At 47.9% G+C, this 26,853-nt stretch overlaps 1 protein-coding gene across 5 annotated transcripts in view; it reads right to left on the minus strand.

Moving 5' to 3' along the window:
- The window catches only part of CPSF6 (cleavage and polyadenylation specific factor 6), a 92,189-nt gene that overhangs the window by 25,768 nt on the left and 39,568 nt on the right, over nucleotides 1–26,853 (minus strand). For 3 of the 5 annotated variants that reach the window (XM_075344870.1, XM_075344869.1, XM_075344873.1), the window contains exons 4-7: nucleotides 26,682–26,827; nucleotides 24,996–25,172; nucleotides 355–841; nucleotides 170–285 (exon numbers count right to left, since the gene is read on the minus strand). In XM_075344870.1, the coding sequence (XP_075200985.1) occupies nucleotides 170–285; nucleotides 355–841; nucleotides 24,996–25,172; nucleotides 26,682–26,827 (926 nt within the window). The remainder of the gene's footprint in view (nucleotides 1–169; nucleotides 286–354; nucleotides 842–24,995; nucleotides 25,173–26,681; nucleotides 26,828–26,853) is intronic. The other 2 variants (XM_075344872.1, XM_075344871.1) reach the window with 1 other exon arrangement.

Raw genomic sequence — 26,853 nt, forward strand, 5'->3', positions numbered from 1 at the left:
CACCACAACTGGTTTGAACTTCTCACAGAACTTATACATTTGACCACTATGTAAAATACCTACTAGTCTGCAACCCTAAAGAAATACGTGGCAAATCAATCTAAGTCAATATAGTTACATACTAAGGCTGCTTGGATTTATAATTTAAATATATTCTGATTTAATATACCAGCACTGGCATCAGAAACTGCTCTTGAAATGGCACTGCTTGAAATTGCTCTGTTTCGATTCATTATTTCTTCAAATTCTGCTTCACTTAATGGAGTTCTGCCAGAATCCATGTCCCTATAAGAAGAAAATTATTAATATAGGCAAAATAAGAGAATATGTTAGTTAGATATTTAATTAACTTACCTTCCTGGTGGCCCATAATCTACTCTGTCATATGGAGGGGGTCGACAATATGGGTCTGATGATGGTGGTCCTCTATTATCGGATGTAGGCATACCAGCATTTCCCGGTGGTGGAAAAAAGTTTGGATTTACATGTGGAGCTGGAGGTGGTCCACCAGGAGGTGGGCCTGGTAAGTGAGGGGGTGGTCCAAGTGCCATTGGGGGACCTGGAGGGCGTGGAGGAAATGGACCAGGAGGAGGAGGTGGACCTTGTTGAGGTGGTGGTGGACCAGGTGGAGGACCATAGACAGGAGGCGGTGGGCCTGGAGGGAGAGGTACTAGAGGTGGTTGACCATATGGCTGTCCTGGAAATAGCACTGGAGGAGGAGGACGTTCACCCCTATTTGGAAGTCCACCCAAAGGAGGAGGAAGTGGTTGTCCTGGTGGAAGGGGACCGGGTAGCCCTGGAGGACCAGGTGGGCACATAGGTGGCCTTGGAGGAGTCATGCCTAAAAAAAAAAAAAAAAAAAAAAAAAAAAAAAAAGAGAGAATTTAAAGCTAGTGAATGGAGTCTGCCTTGTGATGTTTATAACCATCATAGGCTGTATGCATTTTCTGAAGGAGCTCCACCATTGGAAATAGACATTATCAATAATAATAATAGTATTATAATAATGAAAAAAAAAAAAGGTCTATATGGAAGAAAAGTCCAAATGATACTAACAGAAAACAATTAATGTAACAAACTATGGGTAAGGAAGAAAAAACTCAAGCAACTAAAAGACTAATCTATAGGTTATATCATCACTTTACTTTAGTAAACAAAGTAAAGTAAAATTACTGTTTAACACTTTATAGATTTTTATTTTTGCGTTTTCATTTATCACCCCCCTTCCTTCCAAGAGGCGTAACTTTTTTTTCCCTCTGAAAGATATAAGGGCCTATTTTTTTGAGGGACGAGTTGTATGACTCCATCCATTTTTTGGGGAAAAAATTCCAAGTGAAGTGAAATTGTGGAAAAAAACAAAATGGCAATTGCCTTTTGTTTTTCGAACCTGCAATCATCTGATCAATTCTATTATATACAGCAATACCCCAGCCACACGTCGGGCATCACAGAGATAATCCCATGACAAGCATGGGGGCATTCAAAATATTAAAGATATGTCAATATCTAATAAAAAATATTATATTATTATTATTAATATAATAATAAAATTAAAGGCAAATTTACTCAAAGGTAAGAGTATATAAAAAAAAAAACAAAAAAAAAAACAACTTTCAAAACGTACTTTATAATCAAGGAAAAACTATAAGGCCCTGTGCGCACAAGAAAATGGAATTTTCTTAAGAAAATTCCACAGGCTCTGAAAGATTTCCGCACCCACAGAAAAAAAAACCAAAATAGGGCTGTGGAGTCGGAGCTCTTCTTGGTGGAGTCGGTATAAAATGCACCGACTCCTAAAAAAGAGAATTTTGTTTACTTACCGTAAATTCTTTTTCTTATAGTTCCGTCTTGGGAGACCCAGACCTTGGGTGTTTAAGCTTCTGCCTCCGGAGGACACACAAAGTACTACACCTAAAAGTGTAGCTCCTCCCTCTGAGCCTATACACCCCCTGGTGAGCCAGTCACAGCCAGTTTAGTGCAAAAGCTGAAGGAGAATAGCCACCCACAAGTAGAACAGAGCAAGAGTCGGAACAACCGGAGACTCTGTCCACGACAACAGCCGGTGAAAACACGCGGAACAAGGAAATTGCCAACAGGCAACAGGGAGGGTGCTGGGTCTCCCAAGACGGAACTAGAAGAAAAAGAATTTATGGTAAGTAAACAAAATTCTCTTTTTCTTTATCGTTCCTTTGGGAGACCCAGACCTTGGGACGTTCCAAAGCAGTCCCTGGGTGGGAAATAAACAGAAAAACTAAGAAGTAGGCCGAACCTAACTTCACAAATGGGCGACCGCCGCCTGAAGGATGCATCTGCCCAAGCTCGCATCTGCCGAAGCATGAGCATGCACTTGGTAGTGCTTCGAGAAGGTATGCAGACTAGCCCAAGTAGCAGCCTGACAGACTTGTTGAGCCGTAGCCTGGTGCCTAAAAGCCCAAGAGGCACCGACAGCTCTGGTCGAGTGTGCCTTGATCCCCGGCGGGGGAGGCGCCTGCGTACTCTGGTAGGCGTCCGAAATGGTCGACCTAATCCAACGGGCTAAGGTCGGCTTAGAAGCAGGGAGGCCCTTGCGCCGACCTGTGGTTAGCACAAAAAGAGAGGTGCACCGCCTAAGCGCAGCGGTGCGAGACACATAGATCCGGAGAGCATGCACCAGATCTAGAGTATGTAGAGCTTTTTCAAAGCGATGAACAGGGGCCGGACAGAAGGAAGGTAAGGTAATGTCCTGGTTAAGGTGGAAGGGAGAGACCACCTTAGGAAGAAAGTCCGGAGTCGGACGGAGAACCACCTTGTCTTGATGAAAGACTAAAAAAGGTGACTCCGAGGAGAGCACAGCCAAATCAGAGACTCTCCTGAGAGAAGTTATGGCAACCAGAAAGGCCACTTTCTGTGAAAGACGGTACAAAGAAACCTCCCTAAGAGGCTCAAAGGGGGGTTTCTGCAAGACCGTGAGAACCAAGTTAAGGTCCCAGGGGTCCCAGGGCCGCCGGTATGGCGGAATGATGCGAGACGCGCCCTGCATGAAGGTGCGGACCTGAGCCAGCCGAGCGAGACGCCGCTGGAACAGAACTGACAGAGCCGAAACTTGTCCCTTGAGAGAGTTGAGGGACAGTCCTAGCTGCAGACCGGACTGTAGAAAAGACAGAAGGGTCGGCAAGGAGAATGGCCGGTAGAGCGACACCAGGACAGGAAAATATTCCAAGTCCTGTGATAGATCTTAGCGGAGGAAGACTTACGGGCCCGAGTCATAGTGGAGATGACTTCAGGGGGAATACCAGAAGCCGTCAAAATCCAGGACTCAAGAGCCACGCCGTCAATTTGAGGGCCGCAGAATTCGGGCGGAAAAAACGGACCTTGCGAGAGTAGGTCTGGAGTGTCCGGGAGATGCCACGGCATCTCTACGGACAGTTGGAGTAGGTCCAGATACCAAGCTCGCCTGGGCCAGTCCGGTGCAATGAGGATGACTCGACGACCCTCCATTCTGATCTTGCGCAGGACTCTGGGCAAGAGAGCTAGAGGGGGAAACACGTAGGACAGACGAAACTGGGACCAGTCCTGAACCAGAGCGTTCGCAGCGAAGGCCTGAGGATCGTGGGAGCGACCCACAAACAAGAACTTTGTTGTTGTGACGGGATGCCATTAGGTCCACGTCCGGAGTGCCCCATTTGCGGCAGATCGACTGAAATACTGCCGGGTGCAGGGACCACTCGCCACCGTCCACGCTTTGACGGCTGAGATAATCTGCCTCCCAGATGTCCATGCCTGGGATGTGGACTGCGGATATGGTGGACCTGGAGTCCTCTGCCCATTGAAGAATGCGTTGTACCTCCATAATTGCCAGGCGGCTGCGTGTCCCGCCTTGATGGTTGATGTAGGCAACCGCTGTCGCGTTGTCTGACTGGACTTGAATGTGCCTGCCCGCCAGCAGGTGGTGAAATGCTAGGAGAGCTAGAAGCACGGCTCTGGTTTCCAGCACATTGATTGAAAGGGCTGACTCGGTTGGAGTCCAAGTGCCCTGTGCTCTGTGGTGGAGACATACCGCTCCCCAACCGGATAGACTGGCATCCGTGGTGAGAATCACCCAGGACGGAGCCAGGAAGGAGCACCCTTGGGACAGGGAGAGGGGCCGAAGCCACCACTGAAGAGAGCTCTTGGTCCGTGGCGACAGAGCCACTAACTTGTGTAAGGAGGAAGGCCGCTTGTCCTAACAGCGAAGAATGTCCAGCTGCAGGGGGCGCAGATGGAACTGGGCAAAGGGAACAGCCTCCATGGACGCCACCATTTGACCCAGCACCTGCATCAGACGCCTGAGGGTATAACGGCGGGGCCTCAGGAGAGAGCGCACCGCCAACTGGAGAGACAGCGGTTTGTCTAAGGCAGGGGTCTCAAACTCGGCTGGGTGTATGGGCCGCACAGAAGAAAAAAAATAATTTGGGGGGCCGCATTCTTTGCGGGACAAAGTGACATTTTTATTGGTACCATATATATTTTTTTACACACCTGTGGATCACTTATTTTCAATATTTTTCACCTGTTTATTATAATGTGCACATTGTTTGGTTAAATATATATATATATATATATATATATATATATATATATATATAAAAATATATAAAAAAAAATAATTTGATGGTAAAAAAAAAAGTCATGCCTTATTTTGTTTTTTTTTTACATTTTATCCCTTTCTTGTAACTAATAGTGTTACAATTATCACTATATAGAAATTTTGGCCAACATCTTTTAGTAATGTTCCCTATCCTATAGTAATGTGCCCACCTTGTCCCCATCCTATAGTAATGACCCTAGCCTTGTCCCTATTCTAATGTCCCCATCTTATAGTATTATGCCCATCTTTGTAATGTCCCCATCTTTTAGTAATGTGCCCACCTTGTCCCCATCCTATAGACATGTGCCCACCTTGTCCCCATCCTATAGTCATGTGCCCACCTTGTCCCCATCCTATAGTGATGTGCCCACCTTGTCCCTATTCTATAGTCATGTGCCCACCTTGTCCCTATTCTATAGTCATGTGCCCACCTTGTCCCTATTCTATAGTCATGTGCCCACCTTGTCCCCATCCTATAGTGATGTGCCCACCTTGTCCCTATTCTATAGTCATGTGCCCACCTTGTCCCTATTCTATAGTCATGTGCCCACCTTGTCCCTATTCTATAGTCATGTGCCCACCTTGTCCCTATTCTATAGTCATGTGCCCACCTTGTCCCTATTCTATAGTCATGTGCCCACCTTGTCCCTATTCTATAGTCATGTGCCCACCTTGTCCCTATTCTATAGTCATGTGCCCACCTTGTCCCTATTCTATAATGTCCCCATCCTGTAGTAATGGGGGTGGGGGCAGTGGCGGCGGGTGAAAGGGGGCGCTATAATTTACCGATCGCTCTCGGCTTCCTTCCACCCACGGACGCTGGAGTGAAGCTGAGGGAGCGGTCTCCAGCCCCAGATCCACAGTGATTGGAGAGACCGGCCTTGTGACCAGTCTCTCCAATCAGAGCTGGGGGCGGGTGAAACTGAGGTCACCCAGCTCCAGCCAATGATTGGTGCTACAGCTGCACTGATCAGGGCTGGATTTCAATGTTACATCCATTTTCAATGGCTGTAACATTACAGTGGCTGTGATTGGCTGACGAACGCCGCACAGCCAATCACAGCCTCCGTAGGTCCGGGGAGGAGACACCACCCCTCCTGAGGTCCCCTCCTCCCCGAATCTAAGGTATTTGCTATTTGCAATGCAAACACCGATCGCAGCCACTGGGGCCGCGATTTCGCCATGACGTACTGGGTATGACATGGATCCTTAAGTACCAGGGAGCCATGATGTACCCAGTACGTCATAGGTCGCTAAGGGGTTAATGTGCCGTCCTTCACATACACAAAAAATAAAAAAACACCATTCTTCTCACCTGTCCCGCGTTCCCTCGGCTCCTCACCTCTGCTTCTTGCTGTCTGCAGGCCGTGCCCCGGTGACTATCGCGGCCGGTGCAGCCACTGGCAGCGATTTATGTCAGATGAATGTTTTGCCGGCGCTGCACGCGCACAGTCCTTGCCTCTGAGAACGCAGCGCCGGCAAAACACTCATCTGACAAAGTACAGACAGTGGCTGCGGCCCCTGCACTGGCCGCGATAGTGACCAGGGGCACGGGCCTGGGGGCCGCACGAAGCAGCCTGACGGGCCGCATGCGGCCCGCGGGCCGCGTGTTTGAGACCCCTGGTCTAAGGGCAACTTCACAAGTGCCGGCAGAGTCTCGAACTGCATCCCTAGGTACGTGAGACTCGGTCGGAGTCAGAGTGGATTTGGGAAGATTGACAAGCCACCCGAATTGGGCTAGAGTGGCGAGAGTGAGCGAGACACTCCGCTGACAGTCTGCGCTGGATGAAGCCTTGACTAGAAGGTCGTCCAGGTAAGAGAGCACTGCCAACCCCTGGAGGTGCAGAACCGCAATCACTGCTGCCATGACCTTGGTGAATACCCGAGGGGCCGTGGCTAACCCAAAGGGGAGAGCCACGAATTGGAAATGATCTTCTCCTATTGCAAAGCGTAGCCAACGCTGGTGTGAGACTGCAATTGGCACATGTAGATAGGCATCTCTGATGTCGATGGACGCCAGGAAATCCCCTTGGGTCATTGAGGCAATGACTGATCGGAGAGACTCCATGCGAAAGTGCCGTACCCGAACATGCTTGTTGAGAAGCTTGAGATCCAGGATGGACCGAAAGGTACAGTCCTTTTTGGGAACGAGGAAGAGGTTTGAGTAAAAACCTCTGAACCGTTCCCGGGCGGGAACTGGTACAATTACTCCGTTGGCCTGCAAGGCTGCCACGGCCTGTGAGAAGGTGGCGGCCTTGGAGCAGGGGGGAGTTGAGAGAAAAAAAATCTGTTTGGCGGGCTGGAAGAGAATTCTATCATGTAGCCGTGAGATATGACGTCTCTCACCCACTGATCGGAGACTTGTTGAAACCAAGCGTCGCCAAAGTGGGAGAGCCTGCCACCGACTAAGGACGTTGCTGGAGCGGGCAGAGAGTCACGAGGAGGCTGCCTTAGTGGCAGGACCTCCTGCGGTCTTCTGTGGACGCGCTCTTGAGCGCCAGTTGGATTTCTGGTCCTTAGCTGAGTTAGCGGACGAGGCGGAGGGCTTAGAGGACGACCAGTTGGAGGAACGAAAGAAGCGAAACCTCGACTGAATCCTACCCTGGGCAGGTTTCCTGGTCTTGGTTTGTGGCATGGAAGTACTCTTCCCGTCAGTAGCCTCTTTAATAATTTCATCCAGCTGTTCACCGAACAGCCGGGAACCAGCAAAAGGGAGCCCAGCAAGGTACTACTTTGAAGAAGCATCTGCCTTCCACTCTCGAAGCCACAAGATCCTGCGGATAACGAGGGAATTAGCTGAAGCCACCGCAGTGCGGTGAGAAGCCTCTAGCATGGCAGACATGGCATAAGAAGAAAAAGCTGAAGCTTGAGAAGTTAAGGCAACAATCTCGGGCAGAGATTCCCTGGTGAGGGAATGCATCTCCTGTAGAGAAGCAGCGATGGCTTTGAGGGCCCACACTGCTGCAAAAGTTGGGCAAAACGCGGCCCCCGCCGCTTCATACACGGATTTGGCCAGAAGGTCAATCTGACGGTCAGTGGCATCCCTAAGGGAAGTGCCATCAGCCACCGACACAACGGTCCGGGCTGAGAGCCTAGACACCGGAGGGTCTACCTTTGGGGAGTGAGCCCACTCCTTGACCACCTCAGGTGGAAAGGGAAATCTGTCATCAGAACCACGCTTTGGGAAGCGTTTGTCAGGACAGGCCCTGGGTTTGGTCACAGCGGTCTGAAAACTGGAGTGGTTAAAGAACACACTCTTTACTCTCTTAGGCGAGGTAAACTGATGCTTTTCTGCCAGAGAGGGTTGCTCCTCTGATACTGGCGGATTGAGATCCAGTACAGAATTAATGGAAGTAATCAAGTCACTAAGTTCTGAGTCACCCTCGGAAAGATCAATGGGGCACATGGAGTTAGCCTCCGAGCCCCCTGTAAAGGCATCCTCCTCATCCTGCGAGTCAGCTCTTGAATCAGAGCCGCGGGATGAGGAGGGAGAGGAAACCCTGCGGCGCTTCTTAGGAGGACGGGGTCTGTGCCCTGATGATGAATCCTCTGTGAGCTCCAGTGGACGGAGATCAGAGGATAGGGATCCTAAAGGACCCTTAGCAAGAGCATTAGAGGCATCCTGTGAAGGGGGCTGATGCATATTCATCAAAGACCTGGACAGAAGTCCCATGGACTCAGCAAATGACTGGGAGATAGACCTAGAGAAGGACTCTACCCAGGCCGGGGGTTCAGCCACAGGTGCAGAAGCAGCCTGAGAGACCACTGGGGGTGAGACTCCAGGCTGTGGCACCTCCAGGTTAGAGCAGACATCACAATGTGGATAGGTGCTCGGTTCAGGCGGCAGGAGCTTACATGCAGCGCATACAGTATAAAGCTTTGGAGCCTTGCTCCTCGTGTGAGACATGCTGCTGAAGTGGAGGAAAACAGCTTCTACAAAGAGAATGAACCCCAGGGAGTATATTCAGAGGTCCACAACCAGAGACCGGCTGTGGCTTACCAGACCGCTGGAAGCGGTGTTGTGTGCCCTCCAGATCCCGAAGCCCGGACCCCCAATGCACAGCACCTCAGCAGGGATGCAGAGTGCAGGATGGCCCAGCGCAGAGTGAACCCTATCCAAGAAAATGGCCGCCGGAGCGAAGAGAGGGGACGGGACGGGGGCGTCCCTGTAGGAAAGCGGGATCTAGAGGGCCATAGAGACCTGCAGGGGGGGAGTCACGCACAAGCAGTGGGGAGTGTCACTCCCCTGTGCAGGACAGCCGCCGGGAGGAGCCATGCCTGTCCCTCTGCATGAGTGACATGTGAGGGCAGGTAACAGAAACCAGGCCTCCGGCGAAGCCGGGGCGTAAATTTGAGCAGCGAGGCCGACGCGCAGGCACCATCGGCGCGGTTCTCGGGCGAAAAGCCAGAGGACCCGCCGGAAATGCCAAAACAAATACAGCAAACACACTCTCCCCACACAATAAAGGACAGGGACCCCCAACATATGAACGTCTCAGGTACTTAGCTGCTGAGACGCAGGGCCAGGTCCCTGGGGATGAGTGCTCCGATCCAGCAGGGTCCTCAAGAGGCTGTGGACTGAGACCGGTCTCCTGCCAGGCATGGAGACCGCGCTGGCTCCCACTTCAATCCAGAGCCCAGTAGGGATGGTGAAGGAGTACGGCATGTAAGGCTCCAGCCTTGGAAATCAACCTTACAACACCACCGACACAGTGGGGTGAGAAGGGATATGCCGGGAGTCCAGACGTGGACCCGCACTTCTTCAATCTTTTTCCAAAAAAAAAAAATCATATGAGAATGCATGTGTGGATGTATGCCTCCTGAACACAAAGCGATAAACTGGCTGTGAGTGGCTCACCAGGGGGTGTATAGGCTCAGAGGGAGGAGCTACACTTTTAGGTGTAGTACTTTGTGTGTCCTCCGGAGGCAGAAGCTAAACACCCAAGGTCTGGGTCTCCCAAAGGAACGATAAAGAAATATATAATAAATTGGGGACAGTAGTGCAATGCAGAGTGTGATGAACATTTTTTCATAGGCATTTGGGAAACTTATGAAATGTCCTATAAATTAAACACAAGGCGCAAGAGTCTTTAAATTTACCAAAGTATAGAAATACCCCAAAGACACCGTGATACAAATGTATAAAACATTTTATTTTATAGTGCACAGGGTATTACAGTACATATAATTTAACAATCATGAAAAACCAGATTGAGTAGGTGAAGGAAGAGGGGAGACCCCCACGTGACCCAGGAATTATATCAAAGTTGTGTCGGACCTGCTGAACCAGATGATTACAACACTTAATGTGGCAACCTGATAACCATAAGGATAATCCTATGTAGGGACAAAACCATCCACTGGGCAGCTAGTACCAGAACCCATGGCCTGGGCCTATGGCCTTAAATCAGGTCATAACTCAAAGGGCCTATATATAAAGCTGCACAATGGACGGAAAAACCCACTAAGGCACTGTTGTCACTCAATACCAATTTCCCAGAAAAAAAGGGGTAAAAAGTGCCCAAGCAGTATCATGTAAGTCAATCATTAATAAGGTTTGACCTCACGTGAGCTCCGTATTCGCACGAGGGAGCATGTGCGTGACGTTCTGGCGGCCAAAGAGGCCACCAACCCTGAATCCCTAAAAACGATCCCGAGACATTTTAGGGAGGCTCACAATTGCGATCCTGCATCCCTCCAGGTCCGGGGCATTGATAGGGTACATCTGGGAATTCGGGGCGGGGACCTCAAAAAACGGCTTGCACAGATGGAGTGCCGTTGGATCTTTGTTTTAGGTACTCAGGCACCAGAGGGGCTGAATGAACGTCTTTCATTCGCCCCTTTTTTGTAACCATCACTCTTATTCCCATCTTTTTGATATCTTGGGTGAATCCGACTGGGGGGAAATATGAGGGAGGTTGGATCCCTCCCAGTTGTAGTTAATGAAACTTGAATTTTCGCCCTCAGGGTGTTTTGGGTCCACCCTGGCTGAGCTACAGAGGCGTGATTAGCTGCGTAGCCCCCTATGTGTCTTCTAGGATTCTTGGGATTTTAAGTGTTATTCTTTTCATGCTGTATATATTGGTGTTCTTATGACTCTTTTAACAGTGTGTCTTTTTCTTTGTTTTGCTTTAAGGGACCTTCTTGTCATGAATTTTCCTCCTTAGCCGCCCCCCCCCAACCCCCTCCTCCCCCCTTCTCCACCCCCCCCCCCCCACCTTCCTGTCTAAGTGTCCCCTTTATGCGGGTTTTGTCACCAACCTTGGCCTGGAAGAAATGGAGATTTGCATACGTCTGCAGTACCTATAATTGGGAGGCCATGGAACTGCGATATACATGGACATGTAATATTTGGAATCGTGGGTGACATATTTATGCCTACAATTTCTACTTTCTTCTTTATTCTCTATTTCTTTGCAGACGTCTGCTTTTTCACTTTATCTATTCTTCTTCTTCTCTCTGTACATAAACAAAAGCATTTTTTGATATGTATGTACTTTATAATATGTATTCCACTGATGATGTCATTATGTGATTCTGTATAGATTTATTAATGTTTACATGTACTATATATCATACTGTTATTGATGGGGGTAGGACTGTTACCTCTATAGGGGCAGCTCCATCTTACCCAGCACTGCAGTGGGTTCCGCTTGTTGATTCGCGTCCGTGGCAACGTCTGTTGCGGCGGAGAACCGGAAGTATCGCATAGTGACGTCACCGGAAGTTCTCGCTCCGTTGACTTCCGGCCGCCGATACCGAGCCACGGCGCGGTCTGCAGCGGCTATTCACTTCAGGTGCGCGCGGTGTAATGGAGGCGTGTTACCAATTAGGCTCCCTTCTTAAGCTCCATTCCTGGCACTCTTTTTATCATCGTCCCCCGACGAAGCATTGTGACGAAACACGTGTTGGGACGTCGGTCCCCACGTGCCCTCCAGGATTCTCGGACGCTTTAATTGTTTGTGGTAAGCCTGTATGCCTTATTAATGATTGACTTACATGATACTGCTTGGGCACTTTTTACCCCTTTTTTTCTGGGAAATTGGTATTGAGTGACAACAGTGCCTTAGTGGGTTTTTCCGTCCATTGTGCAGCTTTATATATAGGCCCTTTGAGTTATGACCTGATTTAAGGCCATAGGCCCAGGCCATGGGTTCTGGTACTAGCTGCCCAGTGGATGGTTTTGTCCCTACATAGGATTATCCTTATGGTTATCAGGTTGCCACATTAAGTGTTGTAATCATCTGGTTCAGCAGGTCCGACACAACTTTGATATAATTCCTGGGTCACGTGGGGGTCTCCCCTCTTCCTTCACCTACTCAATCTGGTTTTTCATGATTGTTAAATTATATGTACTGTAATACCCTGTGCACTATAAAATAAAATGTTTTATACATTTGTATCACGGTGTCTTTGGGGTATTTCTATACTTTGGTAAATTTAAAGACTCTTGCGCCTTGTGTTTAATATGTATCTCCGAGTTGTTGCCTATAATATCTGGATTTTTATGTTATAAATGTCCTATAAATGTCTGTTCTATTCCTCAGTCACAATCCGCTGCTCTGGTAAACAACGGAATCAGTTTGGCGGATTCCTTTGGTCCCATAGACTTGTATGAGCGTCGGATTGTGACTGATGACGCTGCATTGCACCCTCTGCCCGTGGCCTTCCGTAGGATTTCGCTGCGCATGCTCTCTCTGGCTCCCTGCACACGTAACCAGGATACACATCGGGTTACTAAGCAATGCATTTTGGTTAGTTACCCGATATTTACACTGGTTACGTGTCCAGGGAGCCAGCGCTATGCGGTGTACGCTGGTAACCAGTGTAAATATTGGGTAACCAAGCAAAAAGTGCTTTGCTTTTACCCGATATTTACCCTGGCTGTACAGGGAGCCCGACACTTCCCCGCTCGGATCCGCCCCCTCCCGCACTCTGCATGTACACACACACACACACACACACACGTACACACACACAGGTACACACACACACACACACACACACACACACACACACACCTACCTACCTACCTGTCCCCAGCCCTGCAGTCCCTGCTGCACTGACGCTCTCAGCGCCACGCCGCCGCTCGGCTCCACCCACCCCAAACTCCGCCCCCCACACTCAACGGAGTCCGACAAGGAATTCTGTTCTTTGTCATCTGTTGTACAACGCATCAGTCACATGTGTCAAGCAACGCATGTGACTGATGCAAAACAACGGAAATGTGAACCTAGCCTAAGGCTACATTCACACACAGAGTTTTTGCTGTTTTTTTGAGGATACGTTTTTCAGTTACAAAAGCAGATCAGCTTTTTAAAAAACCACATCACCTGAAAAGTTTTTGAGCTCATAAATAATGTTTTCAATAGCAAAAGCAGATTAGAAAAACTGACATGCTCATTCTTTGTGAGGATCCTCACAAAACGCTGTCTGAATGTCCTATCTTGAAACCCATTGCTTTTGCTGGGATGCCAGAGTCACTGCATTTCACTGAATTATTTTGCCATCAATGTTCGATATGTTTGTGACAAGAAAGAAATTGTTACCAATACACTGGCAGTAAAAGATACTAAAGTTCATCACAGCGGCCAATGTCTCCAGGCCTTAGTGGAAAAAGTTCTGCAAGATTACGAACTCAAAAAAGAACAGGTTCTTGCTATTGTAATGAACAATGCTTCAAACATAAGTACAATTAAACTGATGAATGAGAGTAATTAACATCTAGAAGAAAATTTAGGATTCAGTATGTGTGAGATGGAAGGCCACAGTGCTGTTCATGTAACTGAGGAACAGATATTACAACAGAAGGACAGCAAAATGATACTTTAGGATTAGATCTTGTTGAAGCTGCTTCAAACGCTTTCATATTCATCACATGCACTGTGTTGTGCACACGCTGCAGCTGGCAATAAGAGATAGTCTGCAAGAGGGACCCCGGCTTCACACATCTGTCTTTTCGCCGGTTTGGCGGATGCGGCGCACTCCAGTACAATGTATATAGTACAGTGGCAGCGCGACAAACGACGGTCACATGCTTTCATGTGACCAGAGCATGTGACCCGGAAGTTGTGGCGCTGCCACTGTACTGTATCGGCGTGCGCCACATCCTCCAAAGCGGCGAAAAGCCGATGTGTGAAACTGGGCGGACAAGCTGGAAATCTGATTGGAAAAGTGAGGAAGTTGGTTATTGCCGCCAAAACCGCTAAAATTGATTCCATCTTGAAGAGACGTGCTGGGAAAAGGGCAAATGTTGATCAAGCCACTTGGTGAGGCAGCACTTATTTAATGACTGAGCGAATGCTTGAACTAAAATCGTTTCCTATAGATATGGTGAACCCTCAAGTAACCTTAAATGAAAGTCAATGGACACACGTGACTAAAAAATTACAAGCTGCGGATTTAACTCCTGGCATTTTCATAAGGGAGTGGAAGAACTTGCTATTTTGCCTGTCCCAAAGAGTAGGTTTAATCGCAGATGGCATTTCTGCTTCAATGAAACGGAGAGACACAGCTATTTGAAAATAAAATTCTTCTGGCAGCTGTTTATGTGGACCCATGTCATCATAAACTGCCTGATGATCAACAGCTTACTAAAGGAAAAGAAGCGTTGAGTGAGGTAGCAGTTAGGAGTGGCCTATAGGACTGCCAGGCGTAAGAGGACTTGGGGCCTGATAGTGCTACTGCTGCCATATCTTCATCCTCATCAGATGAGGAGTTTAACTTTGACAAGTACTTGGATGACATGGAGCAGCAAAGTGTTGCCGCAAGGAAAAAGATTTCACTCCGTCTCCTATAGCAGCAGATTGACCAGATTTCAGTAAAAATTTTTCACTTGCTCTCAAAGAAATAGAAAAATTCAACCGTTCATCAAAACAGACTGTGCATGAGGCAATTCCTTTATATGACCTCACGTCACCTCTTTCCTATCTTGGTAAGAGATGACGTGGATTAATCTGGCCAGCGCTTGCGCAGAACGGTGGAGGCAGAAGGGAAAGCGCGGGCACGAGATTATGGGTTAATCATGAAAGCTGTCTCAGACGCTGCAATGATTAAGCTAGGACTTAGTGGCAGAGATGCGCTGCCATTAACTCGTTATTACCTGGATTGCCACCACATCACGGCAATCTGGAAGAGCCGGGGACACACCGGGACTGTCACATAATGGATGCCCTCCCCAACCTGAGAAAACCGGGCCGCCGCTGTGTGCTTCCCTCGGCTGCCTGGAAATACGGCGGAGCCCGTGTTTATATATATATATATATATATATATATATATATATATATATATATATATATATACACACACATACCCATATACATACATACGTATATATACATACATATATATACATACATATATATATATATATATACATACATACATACATACATACACAGTCAGGGCCAGAAATATTTGGACAGTGACACAAGTTTTGTTATTTTAGCTGTTTACAAAAACATGTTCAGAAATACAATTATATATATAATATGGGCTGAAAGTGCACACTCCCAGCTGCAATATGAGAGTTTTCACATCCAAATCGGAGAAAGGGTTTAGGAATCATAGCTCTGTAATGCATAGCCTCCTCTTTTTCAAGGGACCAAAAGTAATTGGACAAGGGACTCTAAGGGCTGCAATTAACTCTGAAGGCGTATCCCTCGTTAACCTGTAATCAATTAAGTAGTTAAAAGGTCTGGGGTTGATTACAGGTGTGTGGTTTTGCATTTAGAAGCTGTTGCTGTGACCAGACAACATGCGGTCTAAGGAACTCTCAATTGAGGTGAAGCAGAACATCCTGAGGCTGAAAAAAAAGAAAAAAGCCATCAGAGAGATAGCAGACATGCTTGGAGTAGCAAAATCAACAGTCGGGTACATTCTGAGAAAGAAGGGAATTTTGTTTACTTACCGTAAATTCCTTTTCTTCTAGCTCCTATTGGGAGACCCAGACAATTGGGTGTATAGCTTCTGCCTCCGGAGGCCACACAAAGTATTACACCACTTAAAAGTGTAAACCCCTCCCCTCTGCCTATACACCCCCCCGTGCATCACGGGCTCCTCAGTTTTGGTGCAAAAGCAGGAAGGAGGAAACTTATAAATTGGTCTAAGGTAAATTCAATCCGAAGGATGTTCGGAGAACTGAAACCATGAACCAAAAGAACAATTCAACATGTTGTTCATGTGTACACAAAAGAACAACAGCCCGAAGGGAACAGGGGCGGGTGCTGGGTCTCCCAATAGGAGCTAGAAGAAAAGGAATTTACGGTAAGTAAACAAAATTCCCTTCTTTGTCGCTCCATTGGGAGACCCAGACAATTGGGACGTCCAAAAGCAGTCCCTGGGTGGGTAAAAGAATACCTCGGTAAAAGAGCCGTAAAACGGCCCCTTCCTACAGGTGGGAAACCGCCGCCTGAAGGACTCGCCTACCTAGGCTGGCATCTGCCGAAGCGTAGGTATGCACCTGATAGTGTTTCGTGACAGTGTGCAGACTCGACCAGGTAGCTGCCTGACACACCTGCTGAGCCGTAGCCTGGTGTGAAAATGCCCAGGACGCACCCACGGCTCTGGTAGAATGGGCTTTCAGCCCTGAAGGAACCGGAAGCCCAGAAGAACGGTAGGCTTCAAGAATTGGTTCCTTGATCCACCGAGCCAAGGTTGACTTGGAAGCCTGCGACCCTTTACGCTGGCCAGCGACAAGAACAAAGAGCGTGTCCGAGCGGCGCAGGGGCGCCGTACGAGAAATGTAGAGTCTGAGTGCTCTCACAAGATCTAACAAGTGCAAATCCTTTTCACATTGGTGAACTGGATGAGGGCAAAAAGAAGGTAAGGAGATATCCTGATTGAGATGAAAAGGGGATACCACCTTAGGGAGAAATTCCGGAACCGGACGTAGAACCACCTTGTCCTGGTGAAACACCAGGAAGGGGGCTTTGCATGACAGTGCAGCAAGCTCAGACACTCTTCGAAGTGATGTGACTGCCACTAGGAAGACCACCTTCTGCGAAAGGCGTGAAAGAGAAATATCCCTCATTGGCTCGAAAGGTGGTTTCCGAAGGGCCGTTAGCACTCTGTTCAGATCCCAGGGTTCTAGCGGACGCTTGTAAGGAGGGACTATGTGGAAAACCCCCTGCAGGAACTTGCGTACCTGCGGAAGCCTGGCTAGACGCTTTTGAAAAAACACAGAGAGCGCAGAGACTTGTCCCTTAAGAGAGCCGAGAGACAAACCCTTTTCCATTCTGGATTGAAGGAAGGATAGAAAAGTGGGCAAGGCAAATGGCCAGGGAGTAAAACCCGGATCAGAGCACCAGGATAAGAAGATCCTCCACGTCCTGTGGTAGATCTTGGCGGACGTTGGTTTCCTGGCCTGTCTCATAGTGGCAATGACCTCTTGAGATAACCCTGAAGATGCTAGGATCCAGGAATCAATGGCCACACAGTCAGGTTGAGGGCCGCAGAATTCAGATGGAAAAATGGCCCTTGAGACAGCAAGTCTGGTCGGACTGGTAATGCCCACGGTTGACACACCGTGAGATGCCACAGATCCGGGTACCACGACCTCCTCGGCCAGTCTGGGGTGATGAGGATGGCGCGGCGGCAGTCGGACCTGATCTTGCGTAACACTCTGGGCAGCAGTGCCAGAGGAGGAAAAACATAAGGCAGTCGAAACTGCGACCAATCCTGAACTAATGCGTCTGCCGCCAGAGCTCTGTGATCTTGAGACCGTGCCATGAATGCCGGGACCTTGTTGTTGTGCCGGGACGCCATCAGGTCGACGTCCGGCTTCCCCCAGCGGCAACAGATCTCTTGAAACACGTCCGGGTGAAGAGACCATTCCCCTGCGTCCATGCCCTGGCGACAGAGTCTGCTTCCCAGTTTTCTACGCCCGGGATGTGAACTGCGGAGATGGTGGAGGCTGTGGTTTCCACCCACAGCAGAATCCGCCGAACTTCCTGGAAGGCTTGCCGACTGCGTGTGCCGCCTTGGTGGTTGATGTATGCCACCGCCGTGGCGTTGTCCGACTGAATTCGGATCTGCCTGCCTTCCAGCCACGGCTGGAACGCTTTTAGGGCTAGATACACTGCCCTTATCTCCAGAACATTGATCTGAAGGGAGGACTCTGGCTGAGTCCAGGTACCCTGAGCCCTGTGGTGGAGGAAGACCGCTCCCCACCCTGACAGACTCGCGTCCGTCGTGACCACAGCCCAGGATGGGGGCAGGAATGATTTCCCCTTCGACAACGAAGTGGGGAGAAGCCACCACTGAAGGGAGGCCTTGGCTGCCCGAGAAAGGGAGACGTTCCTGTCGAGGGACGTCGACCTCCTGTCCCATTTGCGGAGAATGTCCCATTGAAGTGGACGCAGATGAAACTGCGCAAATGGAACTGCCTCCATTGCTGCCACCATCTTCCCTAGGAAGTGCATGAGGCGCCTCAAGGGGTGCGACTGGACTCGAAGGAGATTGCACCCCTGTCTGTAGTGAACGCTGTTTGTCCAGCGGAAGTTTCACTATCGCTGAGAGAGTATGAAACTCCATCCCGAGATATGTCAGCGATTGGGTCGGTGTCAATTTTGACTTTGGGAAATTGATGATCCACCCGAATCTCTGGAGAGTCTCCAGAGCAATGTTCAGGCTGTGTTGGCATGCCACCCGAGAGGGGGCCTTGACAAGAGGATCGTCTAAGTAAGGGATCACCGAGTGTCCCTGAGAGTGTAGGACTGCTACCACTGTTGCCATGACCTTGGTGAAGACCCGTGGGGCTGTCGCCAGGCCGAAAGGCAGTGCCACGAACTGAAGGTGTTCGTCCCCGATGGCGAAACGCAGGAAGCGCTGATGCTCTGGTGCAATCGGCACGTGGAGATAAGCATCCCTGATGTCGATTGATGCTAGGAAGTCTCCTTGGGACATCGAGGCGATGACGGAGCGGAGAGATTCCATCCGGAACCGCCTGGTTTTCACGTGTCTGTTGAGCAGTTTGAGGTCCAGAACGGGACGGAAAGATCCGTCCTTTTTTGGCACCACAAACAAGTTGGAGTAAAAACCGTGGCCCCATTGCTGAAGGGGGACAGGGATCACCACTCCTTCTGCCTTCAGAGTGCTCACCGCCTGAAGAAGAGCATCGGCTCGCTCGGGGGGCGGAGATGTTCTGAAGAAACGAGTCGGAGGACGAGAGCTGAACTCTATCCTGTAACCGTGAGACAGAATGTCTCTCACCCATCGGTCTTGGACATGTGGCAACCAGGCGTCGCAAAAGCGGGAGAGCCTGCCACCGACCGAGGATGCGGTTTGGGGAGACCGAAAGTCATGAGGAGGCCGCCTTGGTAGCGGTTCCTCCGGCGGTCTTTTTAGGCCGTGACTTAGACCGCCATGAATCAGAGTTCCTCTGACCCTTCTGTGGCCTGTTGGACGAGGAGAATTGAGACCTGGAGAAGCTGACTCCTCAATCGGAGGAGCTGGAGGAGAAAGTTCTAACACCTGGTTGATGGACGCTATAAGGTCGTTTACTATGGCGTCCCCTTCAGGTGTATCAAGGTTGAGAGCGGCGTCAGGATCAGAGCCCTGATCTGCCACCTCCGCTTCATCCTCCAGAGAGTCCTCATGCTGAGACCCTGAGCAGTGTGATGAAGTCGAGGGAAGTTCCCAGCGAGCCCGCTTAGCCGGTCTGGGACTGCGGTCCGTGTCGGAGTCTTCACCGTGGGACCTATGAGTCGCCCCAGGAGCACTTTGCTGCGCCGACCGAGGGGGGTCTGAGAGCAATGATTCAACAGTGCCCGGAGCCTGTGTTACCGGTCTGGACTGCAAAGATTCTAGTATCTTAGCAGACCATCTATCCATAGACTCAAAGTTTGTCAGCGAATACTGCAAACTCTGTCCCTGTCACCTGGACAGTGGCAGCAGGTGGTTCCACCTGGGCCGAGGGTCCCACCGGTGGCTGAGGCTCCGGCTGAGTGAGTGTCACAGGGGCCGAGCATTGCACACAATGAGGGTAGGTGGAACCTGCAGGTAGCATAGCCGCACATGAGGTACAGGTTGCAAAATAGGCCTGTGCCTTGGCACCCTTGCTTTTTGCGGACGACATGCTGTTGTCTCCTCTTAGAGCAATCAGTGAGGGTATATAGCCAAAAGCAAATAGTGCGGCCGTACAGTAAATGTATACAATATAAGCATATAAATATACACTTCGGCACCCAGGGGGGCCAGCACCTAGTAACAGGTGCGGCTTACCGACCGCCCTCAGCGGTTGTGTGACCACCAGATTCCCTGCCTGGGCCTCCCAGAGCTGTGGAGCTCGGTGTTGTCTCCCCTCTGAAGTTCTCCAGCGTCAGAAGTGCTGATAGGAATGGCTGCCAGCGTTCTGAGAGGAGGAGGGAGCCGTGGGCGTGCCTCAGAAAGTGCGGGAATCTGGTGCCCCACGGTGCTCAGTGAGGGGGGAGGAGGATACTAAGTATGCTCCAGCCCTCAGCGCTGACGTCCAGTGCAGCGTCCCGCCCTTACCCCTGACTGGCAGGCCCGGGGGCGGGAGAATGCGGTACTAGGCCGCAAAAGCCGGGGACTAAAGTTATAAGCGCGGCCGGCAAACAAGCGCGGTCAGCGCGGTAGTCCCGGAGCACAAACACACCCAGCAGCTGCTGCAGCATCCGTTACACAGGCGCTCTATGCGCCGTCCCCAAGGGGACACAGAGTACCTCAGAGTAGCAGGGCCCTGTCCCTGATGATACTCGGCTCCTGTCCGTCAGATTCCCCCAGGGGCTGCGGAGGGAGCCCGGTCCCAGTGTATGGTGACCGGTTAGGATCCCACTTCACCCAGAGCCCCTAAGGGATGGGGAAGGATAACGGCATGTGGCTCCAGCCTTTGTACCCGCAATGGGTACCTCGACCTTAACAGCACCGCCGACCAGAGTGGGGTGAGAAGGGAGCATGTTAGGGCCCTCTTTTCTTCCATCCGACAAAGTCAGCAGCTGCTGCTGACTAAAATGTGGAGCATTGTGTGAATGTCAGCCTCCTTCAACACAAAGCAAAAAACTGGAGGAGCCAGTGATGCACGGGGGGGTGTATAGGCAGAGGGGAGGGGTTTACACTTTTAAGTGTAATACTTTGTGTGGCCTCCGGAGGCAGAAGCTATACACCCAATTGTCTGGGTCTCCCAATGGAGCGACAAAGAAAAAGGAATTGACTGGTGAGCTTGGGAACTCAAAAAGGCCTGGGCATCCACGGATGACAACAGTGGTGGATCATCGCCGCATACTTTCTTTGGTGAAGAAGAACCCGTTCACAACATCAACTGAAGTCCAGAACACTCTCAGTAAAGTAGGTGTATCTGTCTCTAAGTCAACAGTAAAGAGAAGACTCCATGAAAGTAAATACAAAGGGTTCACATCTAGATGCAAACCATTCATCAATTCCAAAAATAGACAGGCCAGAGTTAAATTTGCTGAAAAACACCTCATGAAGCCAGCTCAGTTCTGGAAAAGTATTCTATGGACAGATGAGACAAAGATCAACCTGTACCAGAATGATGGGAAGAAAAAAGTTTGGAGAAGAAAGGGAACGGCACATGATCCAAGGAACACCACATCCTCTGTAAAACATGGTGGAGGCAACGTGATGGCATGGGCATGCATGGCTTTCAATGGCACTGGGTCACTTGTGTTTATTGATGACATAACAGCAGACAAGAGTAGCCGGATGAATTCTGAAGTGTACCGGGATATACTTTCAGCCCAGCTTCAGCCAAATGCCACAAAGTTGATCGGACGGCGCTTCATAGTACAGATGGACAATGACCCCAAGCATACAGCCAAAGCTACCCAGGAGTTCATGAGTGCAAAAAAGTGGAACATTCTGCAATGGCCAAGCTAATCACCAGATCTTAACCCAATTAAGCATGCATTTCACTTGCTCAAATCCAGACTTAAGACGGGAAGACCCACAAACAAGCAAGACCTGAAGGCTGCGGCTGTAAAGGCCTGGCAAAGCATTAAGAAGAAGGAAACTCAGCGTTTGGTGATGTCCATGGGTTCCAGACTTAAGGCAGTGATTGCCTCCAAAGGATTCGCAACAAAATATTGAAAATAAAAATATTTTGTTTGGGTTTGGTTTATTTGTCCAATTACTTTTGACCTCCTAAAATGTGGAGTGTTTGTAAAGAAATATGTACAATTCCTACAATTTCTATCAGATATTTTTGTTCAAACCTTCAAATTAAACGTTACAATCTGCACTTGAATTCTGTTGTAGAGGTTTCATTTCAAATCCAATGTGGTGGCATGCAGAGCCCAACTCGCCAAAATTGTGTCACTGTCCAAATATTTCTGGACCTAACTGTATAATATAAATATATATATATATATATATATATATATATATATAATATATTTATTTATATTACATACACAGTGCCTACAAGTAGTATTCAACCCCCTGCAGATTTAGCAGGTTTACACATTCGGAATTAACTTGGCATCGTGACATTTGGACTGTAGATCAGCCTGGAAGTGTGAAATGCACTGCAGCAAGGAAGAATGTTATTTCTTTTATTTATTTTTTTTAAATTGTGAAAAGTTTATTCAGAGGGTCATTTATTATTCAACCCCTCAAACCACAAGAATTCTGATTGGTTCCCCTAAAGTATTAAGAAGTATTTCAGGCACAAAGAACAATGAGCTTCACATGTTTGGATTAATTATCTCTTTTTCCAGCCTTTTCTGACTAATTAAGACCCTCCCCAAACTAGTGAACAGCACTCATACTTGGTCAACATGGGAAAGACAAAAGGAGCATTCCAAGGCCATCAGAGACAAGATCGTGGAGGGTCACAAGGCTGGCAAGGGGTACAAAACCCTTTCCAATGAGTTGGGCCTACCTGTCTCCACTGTTGGGAGAATCATCCGGAAGTGGAAGGCTTATGGAACTACTGTTAGCCTTCCACAGCCTGGACAGCCTTTGAAAGTTTCCACCCGTGCCGAGGCCAGGCTTGTCCGAAGAGTCAAGGCTAACCCAAGGACAACAAGGAAGGAGCTCCGGGAAGATCTCATGGCAGTGGGGACATTGGTTTCAGTCAATACCATAAGTAACGTACTCCACCGCAATGACGACAAGGAGAAAAAAGTTCCGCACAATATGACAGTGGCACACCAGTGATGTATTATATAGAAAAACCTTTATTGTTGCACAAAACATCTAAAAATTGTTAAAAACATATATAAGAACAAGAACACCCATTGAGCGGGACCAGTACCCCAATGATATAATAATCAGTTCCAATACAAGGTACAATACAACATCAAAAGAGGAGGAAGGGGCTGGTGTAGAACCAGGTCCATAAATGGTGCAATGTCAGATATAAAGCATCAAGTGGTGTGACACTAAGTATGACCGAGCCACACAAGTACCTGAAAAACAATCAAGACGCTGATATCAACATGTATTGGCATATATAATCCAGAAAGATATATCCCTGCGAGAATATATACACAGGGAAGGAGCTGTAGCTTCTAAACCATTATCCCACAGCTAACAATGAGAGGTATAGTGCGAACATTGGAATAGTAAACCCCACGCCAGTAATGCAATAGTCCAAAGGGATATACACTGTATAGGTGCCAGGGGCGCATTAACCAGAATATGCTAGTAAGTATACCCAAAAGAAATAATTTGCACCAATACCATGTTATGTGGCGGGGGAACAGTGATGACATCCAATATTCACACGTGGAGATCAACCGTAATAAATAAATATTACATGAATGTATAATAGCCTCCACATATCAATCAACATGCCCTAGAGTAATGCCCCAACATGGTGTTCATGGTGAAAAAAAACTCCACCGCAATGGTCTCCGTTCCAGACGAGCCCGTAAGGTACCTTTACTTTCAAAGCGTCATGTCAAGGCTCGTCTACAGTTTGCTCATGATCACTTGGAGGACTCTGAGACAGACTGGTTCAAGGTTCTCTGGTCTGATGAGACCAAGATCGAGATCTTTGGTGCCAACCACACACGTGACGTTTGGAGACTGGATGGCACTGCATACGACCCCAAGAATACCATCCCTACAGTCAAGCATGGTGGTGGCAGCATCATGGTGTGGGGCTGTTTTTCAGCCAAGGGGCCTGGCCATCTGGTCCGCATCCATGGGAAGATGGATAGCACGGCCTACCTGGAGATTTTGGCCAAGAACCTGCGCTCCTCCATCAAGGATCTTAAGATGGGTCGTCATTTCATCTTCCAACAAGACAACGACCCAAAGCACACAGCCAAGAAAACCAAGGCCTGGTTCAAGAGGGAAAAAATCAAGGTGTTGCAGTGGCCTAGTCAGTCTCCTGACCTTAACCCAATTGAAAACTTGTGGAAGGAGCTCAAGATTAAAGTCCACATGAGACACCCAAAGAACCTAGATAACTTGGAGAAGATCTGCACGGAGGAGTGGGCCAAGATAACTCCAGAGACCTGTGCCGGCCTGATCAGGTCTTATAAAAGACAATTATTAGCTGTAATTGCAAAGGGTTATTCCACAAAATATTAAACCTAGGGGATGAATAATAATTGACCCACACTTTTATGTTGAAAATTTATTAAAATTTAACTGAGCAACATAACTTGTTGGTTTGTAAGATTTATGCATCTGTTAATAAATCCTGCTCTTGTTTGAAGTTTGCAGGCTCTAACTTATTTGCATCTTATCAAACCTGCAGGGGGTTGAATACTACTTGTAGGCACTGTGTATATAATATATATATATATATAATATTTATATATTATAATATATATATACACACACACACACACGTTTGATTTTTATGTGTAGTCTATGTCTGTGTGAGTCTGATGTGTGTTTTAACGCTGCTCAACTTCCTCTTCCTGTCATAATGACATCACTTCCCTGCAAAACGTGATGAACATTATGTCCTGAACAACTCGACATAATGCGGGAATAATGACGGAAAACGTAATAAAATGCACAGAATTTTCTACCTGCGTTATTCCCTGCGGGATTTCACGATTACATTACAGTCAATAGAGTGAAATGCCGCAGCTACCTGCGGAAAAGAAGTGACCTGCAATTCTTTTTGCTGCGGGAATCCCACAGCAAAACCGGTAGCTGTCAAAATCCGCCTAGTGCGCACAGCATTTTTTTTTCCCATAGGTTTGGCTGGTGAATCACTTCAGAAAGGTTATAAACATTTTCTGCAGCGAAACATGCAGAAAATCTGCGGTAAAATCCGGCAAGTGCACACAAGGCCTTAGACAATTAAGTTGTTGTGGTTTCTATGTACAGTAAAACTTACGAATAGTCCGACATACCTCCATACGATTCTGAAATCATATTCCTCTATTACACTACCACCTGCAGGAAATCTAGTTACTAAAATACAAGGTGTATTTCTCTTACCCGCAAAGGGTGGAGGAGGCCCTCCGGGTCCAGTAGGTCCAGGAAATCTGTCACCACCAGGGCCTGAAGGTGGGAACCGACCCCTGCCTCTGCCACCAGGTGGAAAAGGTAATCGGGCATTGATGCCAGGTGGGCCCGCCTTTCCTTCACCAGACATTTGACCAGCCTGTGTAGCTGCAACAATTAAAATACAACAAAAAGTATCCATACCTCAAAACATGTACCCTGTTTCCCCGAAAATAAGACCTTGTCTTATAATAATTTTTGCTCCCAGTGATGCACTAGGTCCTATTTTTAGGGGATGCCATTTTTTCATGAAGAAAAATGAACATTTATTGTTCAACAGAAAAAAATGAACATTTATTATATACTGTACAGTAGTGGTCATCACAAACCAGCATAAACAGACAAAATGTGAATCCTATCAAGAATTTCTTGCAACTACCATTCTTTCCATGTACAACATGCCCTGGTGTACTGTTCGGCGGGCATGCTTGCTAGGCATGCTAGGTCTTACTTTCGGGGGAGGCCTTATATTTAGCAATTCAGCAACAACTCTACTAGGTCCTATTTTCAGGGGATGTCTTATTTTCAGGGAAACAGGGGTAATGTATTAACAATAATGAAACGCAGGGCCTAGTTTCATTTGAAATGTGATAGGTTGTATTACTCTTGGGTTAGGCACTATAAACACCTGCATTATGCAATTCCGTTTATCGGTCTCCTTCTAGAAACATGGAAATAAACTTCATGGCAGGAATCAGTGCATTGCAGTATGGGAGCAAAAGGCACCAGAAAAGCACCGATCTGTTTTCGCCAGGTTATTTTTATACCTTCACCGCTGGGCGATTTTCAGTTTTAGATTTTTCCTCCCCTTCTTACAAGAGCCACAACTTTTTTAATTTTTCCGCACACATAGCCATACAAGGGCTTGGTTTTTTTTTTTGAACTTCAGAACTACACCATTCATTCTGCCCCATAATGTACTGGAAAATGAGGGGGGGGGGAATTTAAGTGGGGTGAAAATGCAAAATAAAAAAAAAAAAAGAAGTGCAATTGCACTATTGTTTTGTTTTTTTGTATTTACCGTGCTCAGCATTTTGAACAACTGACATGACATTATGATTTCCCAGGTCCGGTACAGGTTATTAGTTCGTAGATACCAAGCGTTGTGTAATTTAAAAAAAAAAAAAAAAAAAAGAAGAATTGCGCTTTTGTTGCCATTTTCTGAGGCCAGTAGCACTCAATGTTCGGGATCTGGGGCGGTGTGAGGGCTATTTGTGTTTTGAGCTGACGTTTTTAATTATACAATTTTTGGGTACATACGATGTTTTGATTGTCTGTTACTGCAATGTTGCGGAGACCAACTTGATAGATTGGGCATTTCTGAACACATTGCTACTGGGGGGAGGGGAGGGGTGTGTGTTATATTTTTTAAAACTTTTTCCTTTTTTATTCATTTTACTAGCCCCCACTAGGGGACTTTATGTCTGCACTAGCCAACTGCTTCTCCTGAGCAATGCTGAAGCTTTCAGATTCCCTTTAACTGCTTTGGTCACACAACAGTGTTAAATTCTCATCAAACCTGCAAAAAAAATGCATGGCAAATGAAACCATGCCAGGAAGGATGTTCGCAGAGAATATAATTAGCAGAAGTAAACATACTGTATAAGTAAGGATACTTACTTTTTCTTGACTGCAGTTCAAATTGACTGAGGAATTGCTTATTGCAGGGAGTGACAGCAGGGTTTTGCCCATGTAGTTCTCTCTTAGGCAACAAATCCATGAGTTTCTTTGATGAAGACTCCGAACCAACACATATCAGTGCAAACCTTTGTGAACAGATATATGTAAAGAA

This window comes from Anomaloglossus baeobatrachus, chromosome 4 (assembly GCF_048569485.1).
Source record: "Anomaloglossus baeobatrachus isolate aAnoBae1 chromosome 4, aAnoBae1.hap1, whole genome shotgun sequence".
Lineage (NCBI taxonomy): Eukaryota > Metazoa > Chordata > Amphibia > Anura > Aromobatidae > Anomaloglossus > Anomaloglossus baeobatrachus.